We start from the raw sequence: 18,831 nt of genomic DNA, 5'->3' as shown, positions 1-18,831 counted from the left end.
TTGAAAATTATTGATGTCTCGACATTTTCACTGAGGAAAAATCATCTCCAAATTGACCACAGAATTTGATGATGTGCTCCGTATATGTTTGTTCAGTTACACTCTCTCTCTATATATATATATATACTATATATAAAAGCTTACGTGCAACATTGCGCATAACTATTAATGGGAATTAATTCTATTACAATAATTAATTAGAAATCTCTCCAAAATCTCTTTGTCTAACTCCAATTAACCGCATCCGGAATGTTAAACTAGATTTTTCCAAAATATTTGTCAGATGATATCCTATTTTAAGGATTCGATACTCATTGTAAGAAAATTCTTTAAGTACAAATGGACTTGTCATATACGCGGGTGCTTCCAACTTCAATCCGTTCAAGGTACAGCGATGTGCGTAAGCAATCGAGAGCTAGTGAAAGGAAACGTCATCACTGACTTCAAGTGGGAGGTAAAAGAGGATATGGACATCGTTTTGAGTAGGGAGCGCACAGACGCCATAGTGGGAAATTTCAAAGCGCGAGAGGAGAACCTGGATCACTCGATTAAATAGAAATCTCCCCGCAATTCTGTAAGAAAACTTCATCGGCGCGAGATGTACTTGATCGCAACACGATATCAATTATGACGAATTAATGATACAAATGTGGACTATGAAAAAAAAAAATAAATACATAAAATTCGCCAATTACGATACCGATCTTAGATACAAGTATTTTCAATATAAGATATCACTCTATTACAAGATAAAAAAAAAGAAATATATGTGCTCAATAAATTCACAAAAAAGTCTGCAGACTTGGTGTAATCTTTAACAATACATTCCGTTTGCGATCTAACACGAATCAACACTCATTACATAAGAATGATATGAAACAACGTAATAATTGCTATTAACGTCATCGTCTACTGTCAGTGTCGTTATTATCTACGGAAACGTATATGCACACGTTCTGACGTAGCTAAGGCGAAGGAATCCCTGCTCACCATCGTTAGTGCCGTTCATTAATGCCATCAACTCTTCGCAATGATCACGAAACTCGATGCTACAAAGATGCTACGACGGACGTACGAGATTCTCGACGACATACCGTGGATAACGAATGGTGTCACGCTTTCGTCGACAGCGACAATTAGCGGAATCGCGCGTACGACTGTGCTACTGACGCACATCTTTATAATCGGAGTATCTTATGCTATAATTAACTCTGTCAACAAATTTATTTTATCTATAATAATATGTATTAATATGTCACGATTTTTATAAAGAATATGAATCGACCAATTACATACATTTCTGCGATAAAAAAATCTTCGCATGAATGACAACATAATTATGATTTCAATATAAAGTTGGAAAACTGCATATTTAACTCATTATTAGAGTGATACTAATATCAGTAAACATGTCAGAAATATATTTTCTATCACAAAAAATATGTTGATTTAATTGTGTGATGGTATTGTGAATTTTATTTTCCATAGAACAAATTATATATTATTTACTGTGTGCACACACACACACACATACATACACACAAATATTATAAATATATGTATACATATAATAAATAAAGAAAAAATTGGAAAATTTTAAAATGTTTGATTAGATTTTTTATCTAGATATATTTTATATATTTCTCAAATTATATAATCTAAACTCTTTTCTTTCGGGTTAAATTTTCACTTTTACGTATATTGAATACAGTAGAATAAAGAAAATAAAATTATATGAGATAAAAGAACTAAATTATGTAAAATTAAAAAATAGTTTAGACAATTTTATAAAGAATAAAGTTGTAATTATTGGCGATACTTGAGCCAAAAAATTGAAGGGCCGCCAGCCGCTTCAATGAATATCAATTGGCACAAGTATAAGGAAACTCTTCTCTCCAGTCTCTATTCGTAATGCTCAAGATCGCCAATTTGGGAGATGAGACTACAATGTAACGACAGGTCGACTGTGAGTCGACGTTAGGATCACTTGGTTGGGTGACTAGCGCCTACTACGTACGCGTGGTGGGAGCTGATTGAGTGGGGATAGTGAGTCGGTCGTGCGGGGAGTTATGAATGAGTCGCGAAGTTCTGAACCGCCGCAGATCCTGGCGGTGGGAGGCAGGGAGCCGCGCTGGAGAAACAGCAGGCAGGAGGAGGGAAAAGAGATAATGGACGCAAAGGAGGTGGCGGTGGCGGCAACTCTGATGATGAAGAGAAGGAGGAAGAATAGAAGATGGGAAGAAGTAAGTAACACCAAGCGCGGGTGATCGAGGGAAGGTGAGAATGGTGGGAGGATTGTCCGAAAGCGGGGTGCGGACCACGTGCTTCGGCGGCTTTACAATCGTATATAGGCACCGGTCGACTGAGTGGACAGTACCATACACTGACAGTCATACACTGGCGCAAGAGGTGATAGAAAGAGTGAAAGAGAGTTACGTTGTCGTGAACAGAAAGAAAGAAAAAGAAAGAAGGAGAGAAAGAAAAAAAGAGAATAGGGATAAAGACAGTGCAACAGTGAGGGACGATCTACGTACGACCAAGGCAGAAGTTCTCCACTTCCACTCCCTTACAGAGGTTCGCTCCTCCTATGTATAACGACAAGAAGCCTTAGTGACCTTCTGTGACATTTTTGGTAACAAGACTATTTTTCCGATCTCCAGCCAACAGCGCTGCAAGGGCGTGACGAAGAAACGAGAGATAAAAGGAGTCGAAAGCGGGAAAAGTAGTGGTGTGAAAAAGATAACCAAAAGTGGGAAAACTGAAAAGAGGAGAGAACGCGTTCCACGGGCCACCCTTAACGGTGTACCCTTTTGATTCTTCCTCTTCTTTAGTACCCCCGCCACCTTGTCACCCACCCCCTCCTCTTTCTCTCTCGGGATCCCACAACCCCCCTTGTCCCCTGTCGTATAAGAATCAGTGCATCGCGTGTGCTGGGACCAGTGCCAAACGGATTGTGATTCTGTGCGCACAGTTTTTCAAGTGTGACAACCCCTCGGCGAAGTGACCGGAATCGGTGACGACAGGACGTTGGAGCACAAACACATACATACATACACACGCACCGTCCGCGGCATCCGTACATATACATATATCTATAACGCACGTGTATCTATTACTCATATACATACATATAGTTGACGCGAGAGACGCGCCCGCCTAGAGTGATAAAGTGTTATATGATCACGATAATTGTGGAAAACGTGATGATCCATTGATCAATAACGATGGAAGTCATACTCATCCGCGATCAGAGAACTACGACCCATCGGGTCCTTGACCGTACCGCGCAGAGCTACGAACCGAAATCAACGTCGAAATCGTCTAAATGTCAGGACGACGTTGCAAGTAGTTGTTATACCGAAGCAACAATTGCAAGAACGAAAAGAAATAATCATGCTCAAAGACTCTTGCCATACGATTCGCATCTTACGCCGACCTTTTATGACGATCGAGGAATACGGCCGATTCGTAGCACATCTGTCAGGGTATCATGGTATCTAAGTAAGTCTAAATTACTATCAACTGTGTTTATCACGGAATAAATATTTGACGCTTATAATGTTATAAAAATAATTAAAATTTAATTTTTTCAACACATACATCAATTAATGAGAAATAACTAAATTGAGATTTACGTTTAAAAAATTGTCGGATAATAATTTAAAAAAGAAGCATCATGTATTGAAACAGTTCAATAATATTAAAGGAGAAAATATAATTCGAGCAAATGATATAATTGACATATGAAAAAATAATTTTATCATATTTGTATGCTACACATTCATTAATTCGAGGTCGTTATAATGCAACATAATAACATTACGTAATTATTATAACAATATTTCGACTGTTACAATGTACTGTTCTATCTTCGCGCAGCATGTCAATATAAAAGTTGTATCCTCTTTCCGGTTACAAGGCTTTCCACGAATTGATTTAGAAATCGTATCAAGATTTGCTTATTTGCATCAAGTTTGCCATTTATATCCTTTGCTTACTATTAAGCTTTTGTAACATCAAGCAATATATAGAGAGAAAGATATAATTATATATCAGTATATATAATATATATATATATAATATATATATACTAATATATCTACTTGTATACATACTGACTTTGAAAATTTATCTAATATCAAATGTACTGTAGAACTCAGGAAAACTTTTTTCGAGAGCAATTTTCTTGAATGAGAGAATTATTGATTAGTAAGCAAAAATAGCACTAAAAACTTTTATTACTCAGCTGATATCGATAAGCTAAACATATAATAGTAGCGTAAACACCCGAAACGGATCATGATTTGGCGGTAAAACCCACGTGTGTCTCGAAATCTTAATCATTGAACCTTCCCTGACAAGTACCCTCGGAACATATATATATATATATATATATATATATATGCCGGGCTTTAAATATACTCACTGTGAAATCTATAAATATATTTTCTTTAATTGTTAATCTTATACTCCTTTCATATTAGCTCATGAAAATCACAACTTTTACAACTTTCTTGTATAATATCATGCCATTATTTGCGTGTGTTCATCTACATTTCTCGATAGTGAGAAAATTTATTTCGTAACATTATAAATAATGTTCCTAATAATTATTTTATAAAGAATACATTTTATCAATCAATAAACGTTGATTGAAGGAAAATGTTGACACGAAATATTCAGCAGATGGTGTACTCGTGTACGTCATTTTACCCTCTTTTATACTTTTCCTCGCGGATACCGTCTGCACATCACCGATATTACAAGGGCCTACCTCAACGACGACGCGTTCCATCGAAATTCCTAAGAACTCGCGGCCGCGTTGAAAAAAGTATGGCTCGCAAAGCCGGTGAACACCGGTGCAAAGCGCATCTCTGCTGTCGGCCGGCAAGAAAGACGGTGAAAAATGCGGTAATGACGCACTGTCCTCGCATTGCTTGTGACAATTATACCCCATTACACCCGACCCGCTACTCCCTTTTCGTCCATGGATCGAAGCGCGTTGCGGTAGGTCGTGATACGCGTATGTGTGCGCATGCCAATTCATTATAGATTATTCTTTGTCAATTTTTCATCACCATAAGAAAATCTAGCGTCACCCAAGCTTTCACTCATCATTTCTGACATAAGTTTACACAAGTGTTGATTTATTGCAAGAAATTTTGCTGCATTAACACCTCTGTAATGAGCAGTGAGACGTCGAACGTCTTTGATTTCACAGTAGAAAAATGATTCGGTAGTTGACTGAAAGAGATGAACATGTAACAGTTTGCGGAAACTGACATTAAACCACCTGTAGAGGAATCCCACTGGGTTCAACAGGTGGGCGGACAAAAGTAAATATAACCGTGTACACGCGGCATGTATTTTAAATTTATTTCAGGAAATTTTACAGTTTTTCTATTAGGTACTTTTAATTGAATCGGGAATGTTTTTTGTAAAAAACAGTTAAGACGAAGAATAAAGCGCGTAGTGTAGATTTAAGATTCGCAAACTTATAAACGAAGAATCAATAAGGAGGACCGTCACAAGGCGGATGACTAATGCGTTCATCGGCTTGCTCGAAAATGACGTCAAACTCGTAAGAAAGAATGACACGAATGACAATAAATGGAGTAAAAGAAGATTGAAATGTTTATAAACTATTGCATATTTTGTCTAAATATGAGATACGTAAAAAAATATTCAGTTTTATGCATTTCTATACAAAAATTTATTTTGATACATTATCTACTGAAAATTGATGAGAATTTCCGCCATACCGCATATCGACATGCTTTTGCGAAGTATAATTAAATCCGCGACATTCCTGGATTAGGTGGATACGAGAATAAATTCTAAGCAGCTAGCTGCCGTTTAAATTTCTTTCTTTCTCCAAGAATAAGAACTTGTCTGAAAGAACGCCTATTTCACCTCGTATCCCTTTCTCCGCCGACAAATTTAACCGATGGAAAACTAATCGCACAGCAATTAAGTATCTAAGAGAAAAAAGAGCAAGGTGGCGTAATTAAAGAAATAAGAGAAAGTAAACGATGTCTTTGAGCGACGAATAAGGAGATATACATATATATACATACAATCATAGACCCTAAGATTTACATGGATTACTATACACTCTGCGGCACGATATAAATATTTGCAATGTGAATGATCGTTTCTCGAGATATAAACCTTTTCGAGCTAAATATGGACTAAAAGTACATTGTAAGTACATGGTTCTTCTAACATCATTAGCGGACATCATTAATTGGACGCTTTCCGCTACAATTCCCTTCAAAGATATTTTTTCCCTTTTTCCGTGATGAAAATAAAGCACAAAAATAGATACTTTTATCGACACATTGTGTGTCGATCCACAATTAATTGTGGAAATAGAAACAAATAATAAATCGAGGCAACGTGCTCATACGCAACAGCAATACTATATACCTACATATATGAGAGATCATATGACTTCGTCTTCTGTGTATATGTTTTATTTCGCACATCGCAGCTGATTGTATAATCTATCTATCTCGCACGGATTTCAGAACGAATCAAACGATTAAACGCGCAATAATTAATGCTTATCGCATCCTTGTGATGATTTTTTTGTAAATTAATAGTGTATTCTCGCGTTGCATTCTCGAGTGTAACTAAAATTTTATCGTGGCTTGGGTTTGTGTCAAAAGTTACGCGTGTCGCCGTCGTTGGCCGACATGATTTTGCGTCGTCACTTTAGGGCGCAAACTTCCCTACGGCAAATTGCTCTCTCTCATCGCGCAACATAAAACGCACTTAAGAGCCGCTCATTAATATGCGTTAAGTGTCCGAGGCGTCTCCCTACACCCCGTCCCACTCCTCGTTTTCTCCACATCTTGCTCTTTCTCCGTCTGCATTTCTGTCTCTCCCTCTGTTCGTACGTCGCGTCCGCTGGCCACGCTGCATCATACGTTCACGCACATTAAAATTAAATTCGTTAGCGTCTATGGGTGGCACGACGCACCTCCGGTTTTTGGTCACGCGACTATTCATCTTGTCGAGAGCGATAAGGGTCAATCTGATACTCGAATCTTCGACTCTTCGATATACCTTGCTTTGATACAATATTTTTCACCTGTTTGAGAAATATCATTCTTCATATCTAATTATCACTTTTTGCGAGAAATGATATTGTTAAATATTTTGTTAAGTAATGATAATAAAATTAATTAACGGGAGAAAATATATTTTTTATGATAAATTTATTATATGATGACTATATATATATATATTTTTTTTTTTAATTATGTTTAATTTAAGAGATATATTTGAAGTGAAAATTTAGGTAATTATATAAAATTTGGAATATCTTGACAAACGTAAAATGTGTCATGTCGAACGAGAAACAATTTGAATTCAAATCGGAGCTACATTCCGCAACGATATCTGTTCGACTTTATCGCTGGATTTTCGAGACCTTTTCGAAACTGCGACCGAGAGAGAGAGAGGCACGGATTAAATGCATACAACACACGTCGTATGCGGTAGCCTCTCGTCGTTATACATCGTCCAAATGCGTACGCAACTGTTGATGGTTTGTCGTCATATCGCTGCACGTGATCCGAGGCCTCTCATCAAGGGTCGTAACTCGCGTAATAATGCGACGACGAATTCGCGGGCACGTAATTCGATGACCGGTGATCCTGAAACTGCCGGATGATCATAAGACGGTCCCGATCGGAATCTACCATTTAGGCGCTTACTATCGACGAGTGAATCCCCGAGGGTGGAAGAAACAGAGGAGAGTAGAGGGCCCCGACGAGCCGGAAGCTCAATGATAATTTCACGCAGGCATCTCGCGGCTCTCACCGTCAAATCGTTGATTACCGTCGAATATTGAGCTGTATCTTCGTCTTTTAGTTTTTTTTAATACGCAGACAATTCCGTTAATAATGCCCTACGCAAGTTAAGTCTTCATCGCGAAATGATCTCCAATCTTATGGCGTTCATTCGCCACGCCTGCATTAACGTAACTGTTTTCAGCGATCGCTATAAAACTTCCTATTACATATATCCCATGCAATATGCATTAAAATGCCACGTCGGCAATGCGAGAATTAAAGAACAAGAAAGGAAATATTTCTCATTCTCATCTCACTTTAACTTGTACATACATGCACAGAAAAATAAAAATATTCTTTATATATGATATTAAATCATAATCTTATTTAAGAGAAACTAAAGAGATGTTTTAATATTTCATTAACGTAATATTTAATGTCATAGTTTAAAAGCCACATTATGATCAATAATTTAAATGCAAAGTATGCATAAAAATTATTTGGCCGACAAATCTAACCCGATCATCTTTGTTTTCAGGGTGTGTGATTGTGATCCTATTAGCGGTTTCGGTGCACGGTAATCCAAGAATAATGGATTTTTGTTATCGTGAAACAAAATTACCGGAAATAATTCAAGAGCTAATGATCAAAAGTCCCCCGAAGTGGGTGGAACCTTGTGGTCCTTCCGAAGTCTCCGACGATCCGGAAGGTGGTCAAGAAGTCTCTATGCCAAAATACGATCAAATCCTGTACAGCATAGTCATCGAAGCGACAAATGCGTATGCACATGCGCTAATGTTCCGAGATAATTATGTAAGTAATAGAATAATAATATATATAGATATAGAAAGTGTATATATAATAAATATATACAATATAATATATACATAAAAGTAATAGATGTTTTGCGTTGTTTCCCATCGTCATCCTCTTCGAGAATTTTAGTTTTATTTTAGTTTATTCATGTGTGCTTAATTATTGTCATCCACTTTGGCGGATTAAAATCACAATATCATTGGCTCCAATATTAAATTCATCTTTCGATAATTATTAATAAGGGAGAGGGGGAGAAGACCAGATAGAGTGAGGGAATTGCAAACGGAAGGTGATTATGATAAGTACTTCCGGTCGTCCAGACATCGATCGTAGTTCCATAGTCTTATAGATCTTCGAAAAAGATCTCGATCTTGTAAATGTCGTGTCTTCATATTGATTTAAAGTGCATCATTAATTTGATTCTGCTTTTTCTTATTGTTATCAATAAAAATATAAAAATAAGAATTAATACAATATATTATCCAAAATTTATAGATGCATAGATCTACAATAGAGATTTTCCAATACAATTCATGCTTTAAATTACAATATAAAAATTGATATTTAGCTAAACTGTAATATATTAATTGTATTTTTATAATTAATTTCTATATCTTTATTTATTATATTACATCTATTAAATTGCACGAAGTTCTATTACAGTTATTATTTTCATGGAAAAAGTTGCGACACAATTTGAATTTTAAAAGTAATATGTGATCGATTCTATGAGACAGATACATACGCGAGAAAAATTTCCGTTTCGAAAGAATCTTCCCAACCAATCGTACCTTATTATCTCTGGCCAAGGACAATAAATCACGCACCAGACCCAAGCGGTGCCTCAAGGTTTCTCTCTAGAGACGATTCAAAAAAAGAGATCGACTTGAAAACCGCAGAGAAGCAAAGAAGATGTTTCGCGAAATTTTATTCGAGAAAGATTATTCGAGATAATTTTCATATGCAGTCTAGTTGAGAGGCTAATACTACATCTTCACTAAGCATGTTTTAGTTATACGGCTGTGTAAGAAACCACATTCTCTCAAACGAGACGCGAAAAAGCGAACAATCACATTAATTCCTAAATGGCTGCATTTTGCCAAATAATAGTACCCAGAAATAAACACCCATGATTGATTGTTGAACAACATCAGTTAAGACCACACAAAGACCCTCCTCCGCTCGCGCGAACGGTGTTTACCTAGGCGAAGCGAGTATATGACCGAGTAAATTAACATTCGTCGCGTGCATCGAGAAAGGGTATTTATGCCTCTCCACATTATAGGGTCCGTCTCGCCCTGGGGCCCCGGCCGAAGGCGGCTAGAAAGCATTCCCGTTACATCATCGCACAGCGATACCGGATGCCGATGTTTTCCAAGTCAGCGCATAATATGATATCCGCATGGATCCGCGACTCGCTTCTACCCTTGGTAGAAAAGACAATAAATTGCACACGTGTAAATCTCTCGCTTGCGACTTGCGACATAGAAAGAATGGCATGGAAAAGGAGTGAAGTCATAGCAGTTGAGCAGACACAAGAGTCAGGTTCCTCTCCTTGTCGTGAAACGACGAGGCTAAGAACTTCATGGGCACCTTCCTCTTTTGATATCGACACGCGGCGACACACTGTCTAGTGATCCAATATGACTTCATCTTCCGACACACGTTATCGGTTCAGTATAAAAACCGTCTATTGACTGTGAGAGAAAGGAATAGATTAGTCAAGGATACCGAGGAAACGATCGATGTATCTCATGGCGCGAACGCGAAGAAAATTTGCAAAAAAATGTCGCGGTCTCTCGTCAATTGGAAAAAAGAATTTTCCGTGAAGCTTCCTGGATGATTGAGAATCTTTAGAATACATTTGATCTAGTAGATCTTCGATTGTGAATCTAGCACATTTCATTCTTCTGCTATATATTTATTCGCTCTATCGTGAAACTTTCGTTGTTTCGTGACGGTTCATTGTACGTCCTTGCATGCACAGCCTGTAAACAACTTATAAGTCGAGTTCGGCCGTCTGCAATCCGTCGTGATCGCGAGCGACGGCGTCTGCATCCTCGTACGTGAAAGAATCGGATAAAATATCGGAAGCGAAGGATTCCAATAAATCAGAATCGGAAGCTGCCCCTCTCATCCGCCGCGGACGGGCACGCCACATTGGCACATCGCTTGCATACTAAAACCCAGACCGGATATATACAACCTGCCAGTGCATGTACTCGTCTCGATACGACACATTTCTTCTACCATGGTATAACCGCTGCCTTTCGATCTCCGCTCGCGTCTCTGCTTTGCGCAATGACATATTTTTCAAACGCACGTGATCGCGGATTTTTAATCTCTCTATTCTATACAAAATTCTAAAAAAAATTTACTTGAATGTTGTAGAGATTAAAACGCGATACGATTTTTCTATAGCGGAAGAAATCTACAACGATTTATGTGATGCTCCTTGGAAATTACCGATAAAGTGTCAAAGTTGTCTGAGGACTTTATTTAGATCGAAAGTTTCTATTTCCCATTTTTAACCATTTCTCTCTCTCTCTCTTTACATCTTTCTCGTAGAATGTGTCGAACTTGCGAGCCATTCAATCGGCTCTTGAAATCGCCGTCACACCGAAATTTTATAACTTCTAATAAGCGGTGCAGCGGTGAAGCCGCGCTAGAAGAAAGACTGAAAGGCTAATTGATTTCGACGGGTCCTCGGCAGCGCCGCGCACGGAGAGACCGTACCTATTCTTGCCAGCCTACTTCCTGCCAGCTTCCAGCTCGGTTTTACGATTATTCGTGCCCCAGTGTGGCCGACGAGACTTTTACGAGGCACAAAAGACCCGCGCCACAGATTTGCCCGCCGCCAGTGGTTGTTAGCGACAATTCTTCTTTCCTTTTTGTCTTGCTTTTATCACCTCTCCCCCTTTGCTCGCTCTCCTGCTCTCGCAATTTCTTCGTATTTATATGTCTCGCAGCGAAAAAGTACAAGGGAAAAAGATTCAAAGCTCTTCGGAGCGTAAACAAAGATCACGATAATTATCTTTGCAACTTTGTCATTCTCGGTGTCGCGTGAAAACGAAGGATTACCAAAGATCGATATACTCGAGCGGAATGAGAGCCATCATTGTGTGAATGTAACCAACACATCATAAAACGCGACGATGAAAACGAGTTCTTTTCGGCACCTGAAAGAAGGAAAGGCAGACGCGGGCTTAACAGAGAGAGCTCTACACGTAGGTAGACACGTAGGTCTCGCTAATGTATTTATTAGAGGATTGCTTGCACAAAATTATCGTAAAATTTCATTTAATTACCCACCAAATCCCTCATTATACGTCTATACACGTCTAGGAGACTTTGCGGTCGAGATATCGAGTTATTGGTATTATTAGCAATAACGGCCGATGACGCAATCGGTGGACGACCACCAATCGTATTTAATATTTTTTGATACAAAGTGATGGGGCCCCGAAAAGATATCTTTGTATCCTTCTGGATGCTTTCGTAACGACCGGGGCGTGAGAAGGGCCGATCACCGATCGGCGCACGAGTGCCCGCAGGTACACGAGATCGAACATGCTATATAACGAGGGAATGAATTTAATGAATGACTACCGCGATGCCGCCTTTCTACTATGAGCTACCCTCTGCGCGCCGCGTCGTCGTATCTTCGAGAAATTCGTTTGTCACGTATTATACTTATATTTTTCACGGACGTGCCCCACTATTTTCGTTCGTCAACCTACACATGATCTCACAAACTTGTTTTTCCGTCGTGGCACTATACATGCATTAGATAGCGCAAAGAACATTGGGATCTTATGATTTATCAGGCTATGCAACACGTGGTTCTTTGGTAGTGTTAGCTCTCAGGAATGTTGTTTATGATCGAACGTATTATCGCATTGCAGGTCATGAGAGTAGTATCGTATACGATCATTATTTCCATTCCTGCCTGAGATAATGGTGGGCATGCGATGTGTTATCTGCGCAGAAAACAATTACTTCAAGATACGAGATCAATGATGCTAAATCATCTTTCTTCGCATGTAAACACAAACTCTATTGGATAGCGTATTAAAGCAGAATAATAATGTCGTGATTCTTTCAAGACGGTTGTTTGATCTTTCGAATCATATCACAACTGTTTATCATAATAAGAGGCCAATGACCTATTTCAAGCTTGCAGGGCTGAACGCATCGCGGAATAAATGCGAAATGCATATTACATAATTATTATACGATAAAATCTCATTTTACATAATAATTATTGCAGTGCAGACTCTTATTAATTTTTTTGAAGCTTCGTAGTTGAAGTAGATACATTAAAACAATCTTCTGTATCAAATCACATTACAATATTAAAAAAAAAAAAAAAAAACTGAATGAGAAAATACGAAAAATGACTTTCAATATGCGAAAACGGTGTTTTCCTCAGTTTTCTATTTCTACCGGCACTTCCCAGCTCTCAGTGGATGATTCATAATGACTCGTTCGATGTAAGCGATCCCTGATGGGATAATTAGCGTGTCTCGGCCGGCGCCCGGATTTCCAAGTAATTTCTGAGTAAAGGAGGACTAAGCTGGCTTTTGTTAGCTGACCCATCCCGGTATTCCCGAAAAGTCAGCGTGCCGCTGTTTCTGGCACGCGCGCCCTTTCTCATCGAGAGAACCGACGCAAACTGCCGAGTGTTATATTCACTAGGCAGCGTCCGCGTTTCGCACGGCCTGCTGCCTGTTTTCATCGTACCGGGAACAAGGGATATCGGGAGACTGATCGTGTAAAAGGTGTTGTGCACGACGTGTAATCGGTGACTAAACTCGCGCTGACATCCAGTGGCGTCGAGTTACGACTACGCTACCGCGAGAAATTAGAGCGAGAGCCCGCGAATCGAGTACTCGCACCAGTGTCGACATTAATTGACGAATACCTGGAAGTACAATAAGAGTAGCGCGATGCGCCAATCCAATGATCCTCTTACAATATCAAGCGCTACTTTGTTCAAGATAAAATAGCGCTAAATGCATTGCATTTTTCCTAAATCTTTTTTTTTTTTTAATTTTTTTTGTCAAGAGAATAAAATTGAAATTTCATTTAAAAAGGTGATAAAAAATAAAATATCTAAATGAACGACTCGCTCTTTTATATATAATAAATACAATTGACTCCTAATAAAAAAGCAAATATATCGTTCTATCACAAATATATGCACATTTCGTATTGTTTTATATACACCTTAATCAACTCTCGTGCGTAATAAATACGAGAGATATGCAGAACGATAGTAGCAACAGTGCCACGCCTACGCGGAATAATTTTTCTCAAATTTCCACAGAATAGCGCACTAAAAGGATGACGATGAAGGAAACTTGATAGTTCCGCACATCTTTCCTCGATGTTGCGGCTCCTTTTTTGCGAGAAGCTATGCATCTAATCACGCCCACGGTTTTCTTCTTTAATTTTGCAGATTAAAGAGACCTTCAAGACAGATTTCAACAGCATTCACGAGATGTTAATAAAAAAACATTTACACTGGCTGCCTTCATCAATACCCAAGGAGTTGGGAGAGCCATTGAATCAGGGATATCTCGAATCGTTGGATGTACGTATTGTCAATAACATTATTTTATGTCGCTCCCTTTTTGTAACTTGCTAACAATATTAATAATAGTACAAAAATAATTTTTGAGAAATGCATATTTTTACGAAGCATTTGATAAATACAAATAAACGCCTTTAAACAGACGATTAATAGCATAATTGATACATTTTCAGCTGGATGAAGAACTCGTTAAAACGTACGAAATTATGCAGCTGTACGCGGTGGGTTTAGAACAGATGGTTTGGGACCTGGAAATCATAGGCAATGGATTTGCCAAGAATTTCAAGGAATGCGAGTTCAAGCTCCGAAGTGTAAGTGTTTATTTTTATCTTCTTAAGTAATTAAGTTGGACAACAAATTTTTGATTTGTCGCTCTTCGCAGTATATAAAAAAAGAATCGTTTTGTACACGTAATTGTCACAAGCACCAATGTGCAATCAGCCTGAATGATTTTCTCTTCTGTTGCTACAAGTGTGATAAAAAGTATTTTGCCAAGTTTTACGAGCTTTTCACGTAAAGCTTGAGACGTTAAAGATCATCGCCGAAGGGTGAAAATGCCGTTTTATCGACTATTCCTATTATAGTTTTCGATGCACTCAGTTTTATACAATATCGGAGTTCTCTGTATTTTTGTATTTATTTTTTATATGCATCAGCGATTTTAAAGCATATAATAATCCTGAAACATCACTGCGAAAAATATGCGAAAAATATGCGAAAAACCATCGCATATTGAAAATTATTAGCAATGTTTATCTTGACCTTTATATTTACGAGATATATTCGTCGACACACTTTTATAGTGTATATATTTAGTAGTCAATTTTAAATTAATGATTATAAACTTAACAAAATTCATAATTCTACAAATATTTTTTTAATGCAATTTTTCTGCTAAAATGCTAGATGCTCTTTTATTAAAAAACTCATATTATTTTTTTGTACGCTACATATTTATTTGTTTATAATTAAATTAATAATATAGTTAAATATTCTAAATATCTTTAATATCTCGATGCTTCTTTTTTTTCAGGTTCTCTGTGAGATACAAAATGCTATAATGGAGCGCGGAATAACGCCACGGCCAAATGTCGATCGAGACCGCATGCCTCCTGAGTATCGAGGAGATAATCTTAGGCGTGACACGACGTGCCGTATCAAGCGAGACTGGGTGATCTTTCGTGACTATATGAACGGCCTCGAGTACGTGAAGGAAGTGTTCACTTACCTACGCTTGCGCTGCATGCAGTTACTACAGTCCTAAAGGTGGCGAGGCAGAAAAAGAGAGTTATCAGACGACGATTCCCCATCTCCTATCTCGGGAAATCGGTGCAACTGCGGCTGGGTGCTCTACTCTTCTAAGGTGATAAAGAGGAAGATGGCAGACCTTGAAAAAAAAAAGAATTTTTTCGATATATTTTCGCATATTGAGAAACAATTTTAATGAGATGTATCTCCTCAGCAAAAAGCGTGTTATTTGTTGATCGATAATATGAATCGATCAACATAGTCGAACCGATGAATATCCTGATCATCTTTGACAAATTCAATAATATTCACTATCCATCTTCACACTCTCTAATAATATGATACATTATGCGTCAAGTTGAACAGCGTAAAGGGGAAAGGGAAATAAAAATAAAAAGTCGCATTATTATTGGCCCATTGGCTTTCGCCGTCATAGTTCATGATTATACATATACATATATGCACACGCATAATCACACATCGTTATCATTTTGCGCGAAGATACACCACGACGCTCATATTTGATTTATAATACGCGAGAAAGAAAGTAGGTATGATAAGTCCAACGATTCGATCGTCCAACGTGTTCAACGCAAATGACTCTCGAGACAACTACATATCACGATTATCTAATATTTTAAGAACGTGATATCTGTTACGCTCGATACACATTCTTCTTACGATTATTAACGTTGAACACGAGCACGGTTTAATTTGTTTAGTTTTTAAACATTTAAAGACTTGAGACTCTCTCTCTTTATAATACCTCTCTATATGAATAATATTGCAAAAATCACCTGCTATTATACACACAGTATAGACACGAGATTAGAGCACTCGAGAAAAGTAAGAACTGTCACGAAAAACATTATAAAACAATCTCAAGTCGATTATCTAGTATAATTATTTAGGTAATATTTTGTTTATTGAATTCATGTCAGTTTAAAGATGTGAACACTTATCTAACATTACGAGTTTCTATTTGTGCTCAAATGCTTTAAAGCAACAAGAGCTGAGCAAAAAAGATAGTTTAATAGGAAAAAATTTATTTACATTGTTAGAGTTCACAATCAAACACAGTATTTTTCGATCTCTTGTGATCAACGAACAGAGAAAATTGCGTGTATAAATTACGCTGTGCACGTGACGAAGAATTTCATATCAAGATCATTAGAAAGATTTTTTCGCGAGCGATTCGTGTGCCCCATAATCTTATATAATAATTTATTGACTAATTATAATATTAGTATATCTATATATTTATTCAGATTATTTATTTTATTTTTATATAAAGATTTTATACACTCCAATTATTTGTATTTAAAGTGTCTAGTTGAGCTTAAAAGTGCCTAGTGTATAGAAGAAAGAAGGACATATATCACAATTAAGATTCCGTGCACACGTATTTTGGTCATGTATATTTGTGTACGGAGTTTTATTATCACGATATCAATTAACATAGCACAAAAAGAGAAAGACGCGCATTGATGCGACAAAAGCCATTTTACGTGTCGCGCTGCTGCTATATTGCTTCCTTCTCTCGATATACCTTCGCAGGGTATAAGAACTAATCAGAAATGAGGCTCGTTAATTTTGCACTTTTGATCGCAATTATTTCACTCATAATGAGATCTTTCTAGTATTATACGTTTTACTTGATACTATCCTGTTTAAAGAGTATCTTTTTACACGATCTTTTTTTATATCGCGATTACATCGATTATTTTCATTTTAATAATATGCGAGGCTGTAGAGGATTTATTAGCAAGGGCGTATCAAAAAAGATTTTTTTCTTTAATGTGAGTTTATAATTTTATATACAGATCAATATTTTGCCGTTTTGTAGTCTATAATTATCGATATATATTTTATACATGTTGTGTAATATAAACATATTTTTGTTTATGTAATTGTAAATCGAAAAAGTCATATTCTGATACGTCCTATGCCGGTAATCTTCAAAATTGATTCATTCTGTACTTATAACTCGTAGTCGTGTGGCTATCTTTCACAAAGAATGACCACAATAGAAAAAGTTACTGTGCGATTACCTGCAGATATCACATGTTGTCATACGCCCCTAATCATACTTAATTTTCATATTAGTAGAAACTCGTAAGCTTAAATTATAAATCAAATGCATATGTGCGTACGAGATTCATAGTTTCAATCATTTATCATTAACGCAATTTTAATGCGTTCATTATTAAATTATTATTTGTGCTCACACACGTATCGTATAAAGTGTATTTTTATTTCCGTATCATCGCGTCTGTGATATGCATCCTAGAACATCCCTCAGGCGACTAATTATTCATTATCCACACACAACAATTATCCACTTTGCTTCCTCTTGTTTCAAGAAAAAGAGATAGAGAGAAAAAGAGAGCAAAAAAAAAAAGAAGAACGAACGAGAAGACATGGCATATTATCTCGAGCTTTAATTCATCATTTTGTATCGTGACTTTATTATTTGTAATTTCAAATATAACTGATTTTTAATTTAACATAATATTTTTTTAAATATTCTATTTATATTATAAAGTGATATTTTTATTTTTTATATGATAGGTTAATTCACACATTTCAGAAGTATTATTTTTTATTCTAAAATCACAAAATTTATTGCACATGCGCCTTCAATCGATCTCTCTGTCTTTTTCAAAACAACTCGAACAATTGTAAAAAAGTGTAATACATAAATAAAAAACTATATACGATCGTAAATATTCTGATTTATTGTAAAATTAAATGGTTCCGATAATTATAAATGAAAAATAATCGCATACAAGATTGTAAGCTAAAATTTTAGTAAGTAAGATAGACACGTTCCATCGTTATAGACGATAAATTAAATTTAAATTAATCAGCGCGGTCGCTTCATACATATATTGTATATGAACAGATCTGATAATAAGATTCTATAATAATAATAATAAACTGCGGATTATAATTGTGGATATGTAATATGGAAGTGGGCTCTCTTGTGGGCTCTTTTCTGAACGGGAAATGCCCGCTCAGTTGTATCATATTAAACCAAAGACCGTTCAACATTTTATCGTTATGTTTCTTCATTGTCATTCTTTCCATTCTCCTCAATGCGATTTCCTCTAGAAAAGATGTATCCGAAACATTTGTACATGTTTAAAAAATAGACCCAAATAGATTAGCTTATTAAGCTAAATAGATAAGTTAAAGAAACTATCGACGTAATATATTCATGCAATAAATCTTGCTTGCTCCAAAGATACAATTGTAAATGTACTTTGTGCACATTTCACTATTTGCTTTTGAATATTAACGAGACAATTCTCCGATCATCGGCACATGTTGCTCGAGCATTCAGCTCGAAGCATTCCAAGCCTGAAC

At 36.9% G+C, this 18,831-nt stretch overlaps 2 protein-coding genes across 2 annotated transcripts in view; one reads left to right on the top strand and one right to left on the bottom strand.

The window, feature by feature from the left end:
• LOC145944651 (uncharacterized) overlaps positions 1-18,831 on the bottom strand; it is a 250,870-nt gene that overhangs the window by 169,662 nt on the left and 62,377 nt on the right. The gene's annotated exons all lie outside the window — the stretch shown is intronic.
• LOC145944624 (uncharacterized) lies at positions 1,717-18,518 on the top strand. The gene is made up of 5 exons (XM_083053094.1): positions 1,717-3,501; positions 8,341-8,615; positions 14,080-14,214; positions 14,388-14,525; positions 15,248-18,518. Exons 1-5 carry the CDS (start codon positions 3,225-3,227, stop codon positions 15,476-15,478), a joined length of 1,056 nt encoding a protein of 351 aa, XP_082909220.1. The 5' UTR covers positions 1,717-3,224; the 3' UTR covers positions 15,479-18,518.

Source organism: Prenolepis imparis, unplaced genomic scaffold, assembly GCF_030444845.1.
Source record: "Prenolepis imparis isolate NDT839.2.m4 unplaced genomic scaffold, iyPreImpa1.0 SCAF_1, whole genome shotgun sequence".
NCBI lineage: Eukaryota > Metazoa > Arthropoda > Insecta > Hymenoptera > Formicidae > Prenolepis > Prenolepis imparis.
This window is presented reverse-complemented; position numbering and strand designations above follow the sequence as displayed.

Coding starts and splice junctions, on each gene's coding strand:
- LOC145944624 (XM_083053094.1), top strand. CDS start 3,225: ATGGAAGTCATACTCATCCGCGATCAGAGAACTACGACCCATCGGGTC. Junction 8,616..14,079: donor TAATGTTCCGAGATAATTAT/GTAAGTAATAGA, acceptor TTAATTTTGCAG/ATTAAAGAGACCTTCAAGAC. Junction 14,215..14,387: donor GATATCTCGAATCGTTGGAT/GTACGTATTGTC, acceptor ATACATTTTCAG/CTGGATGAAGAACTCGTTAA.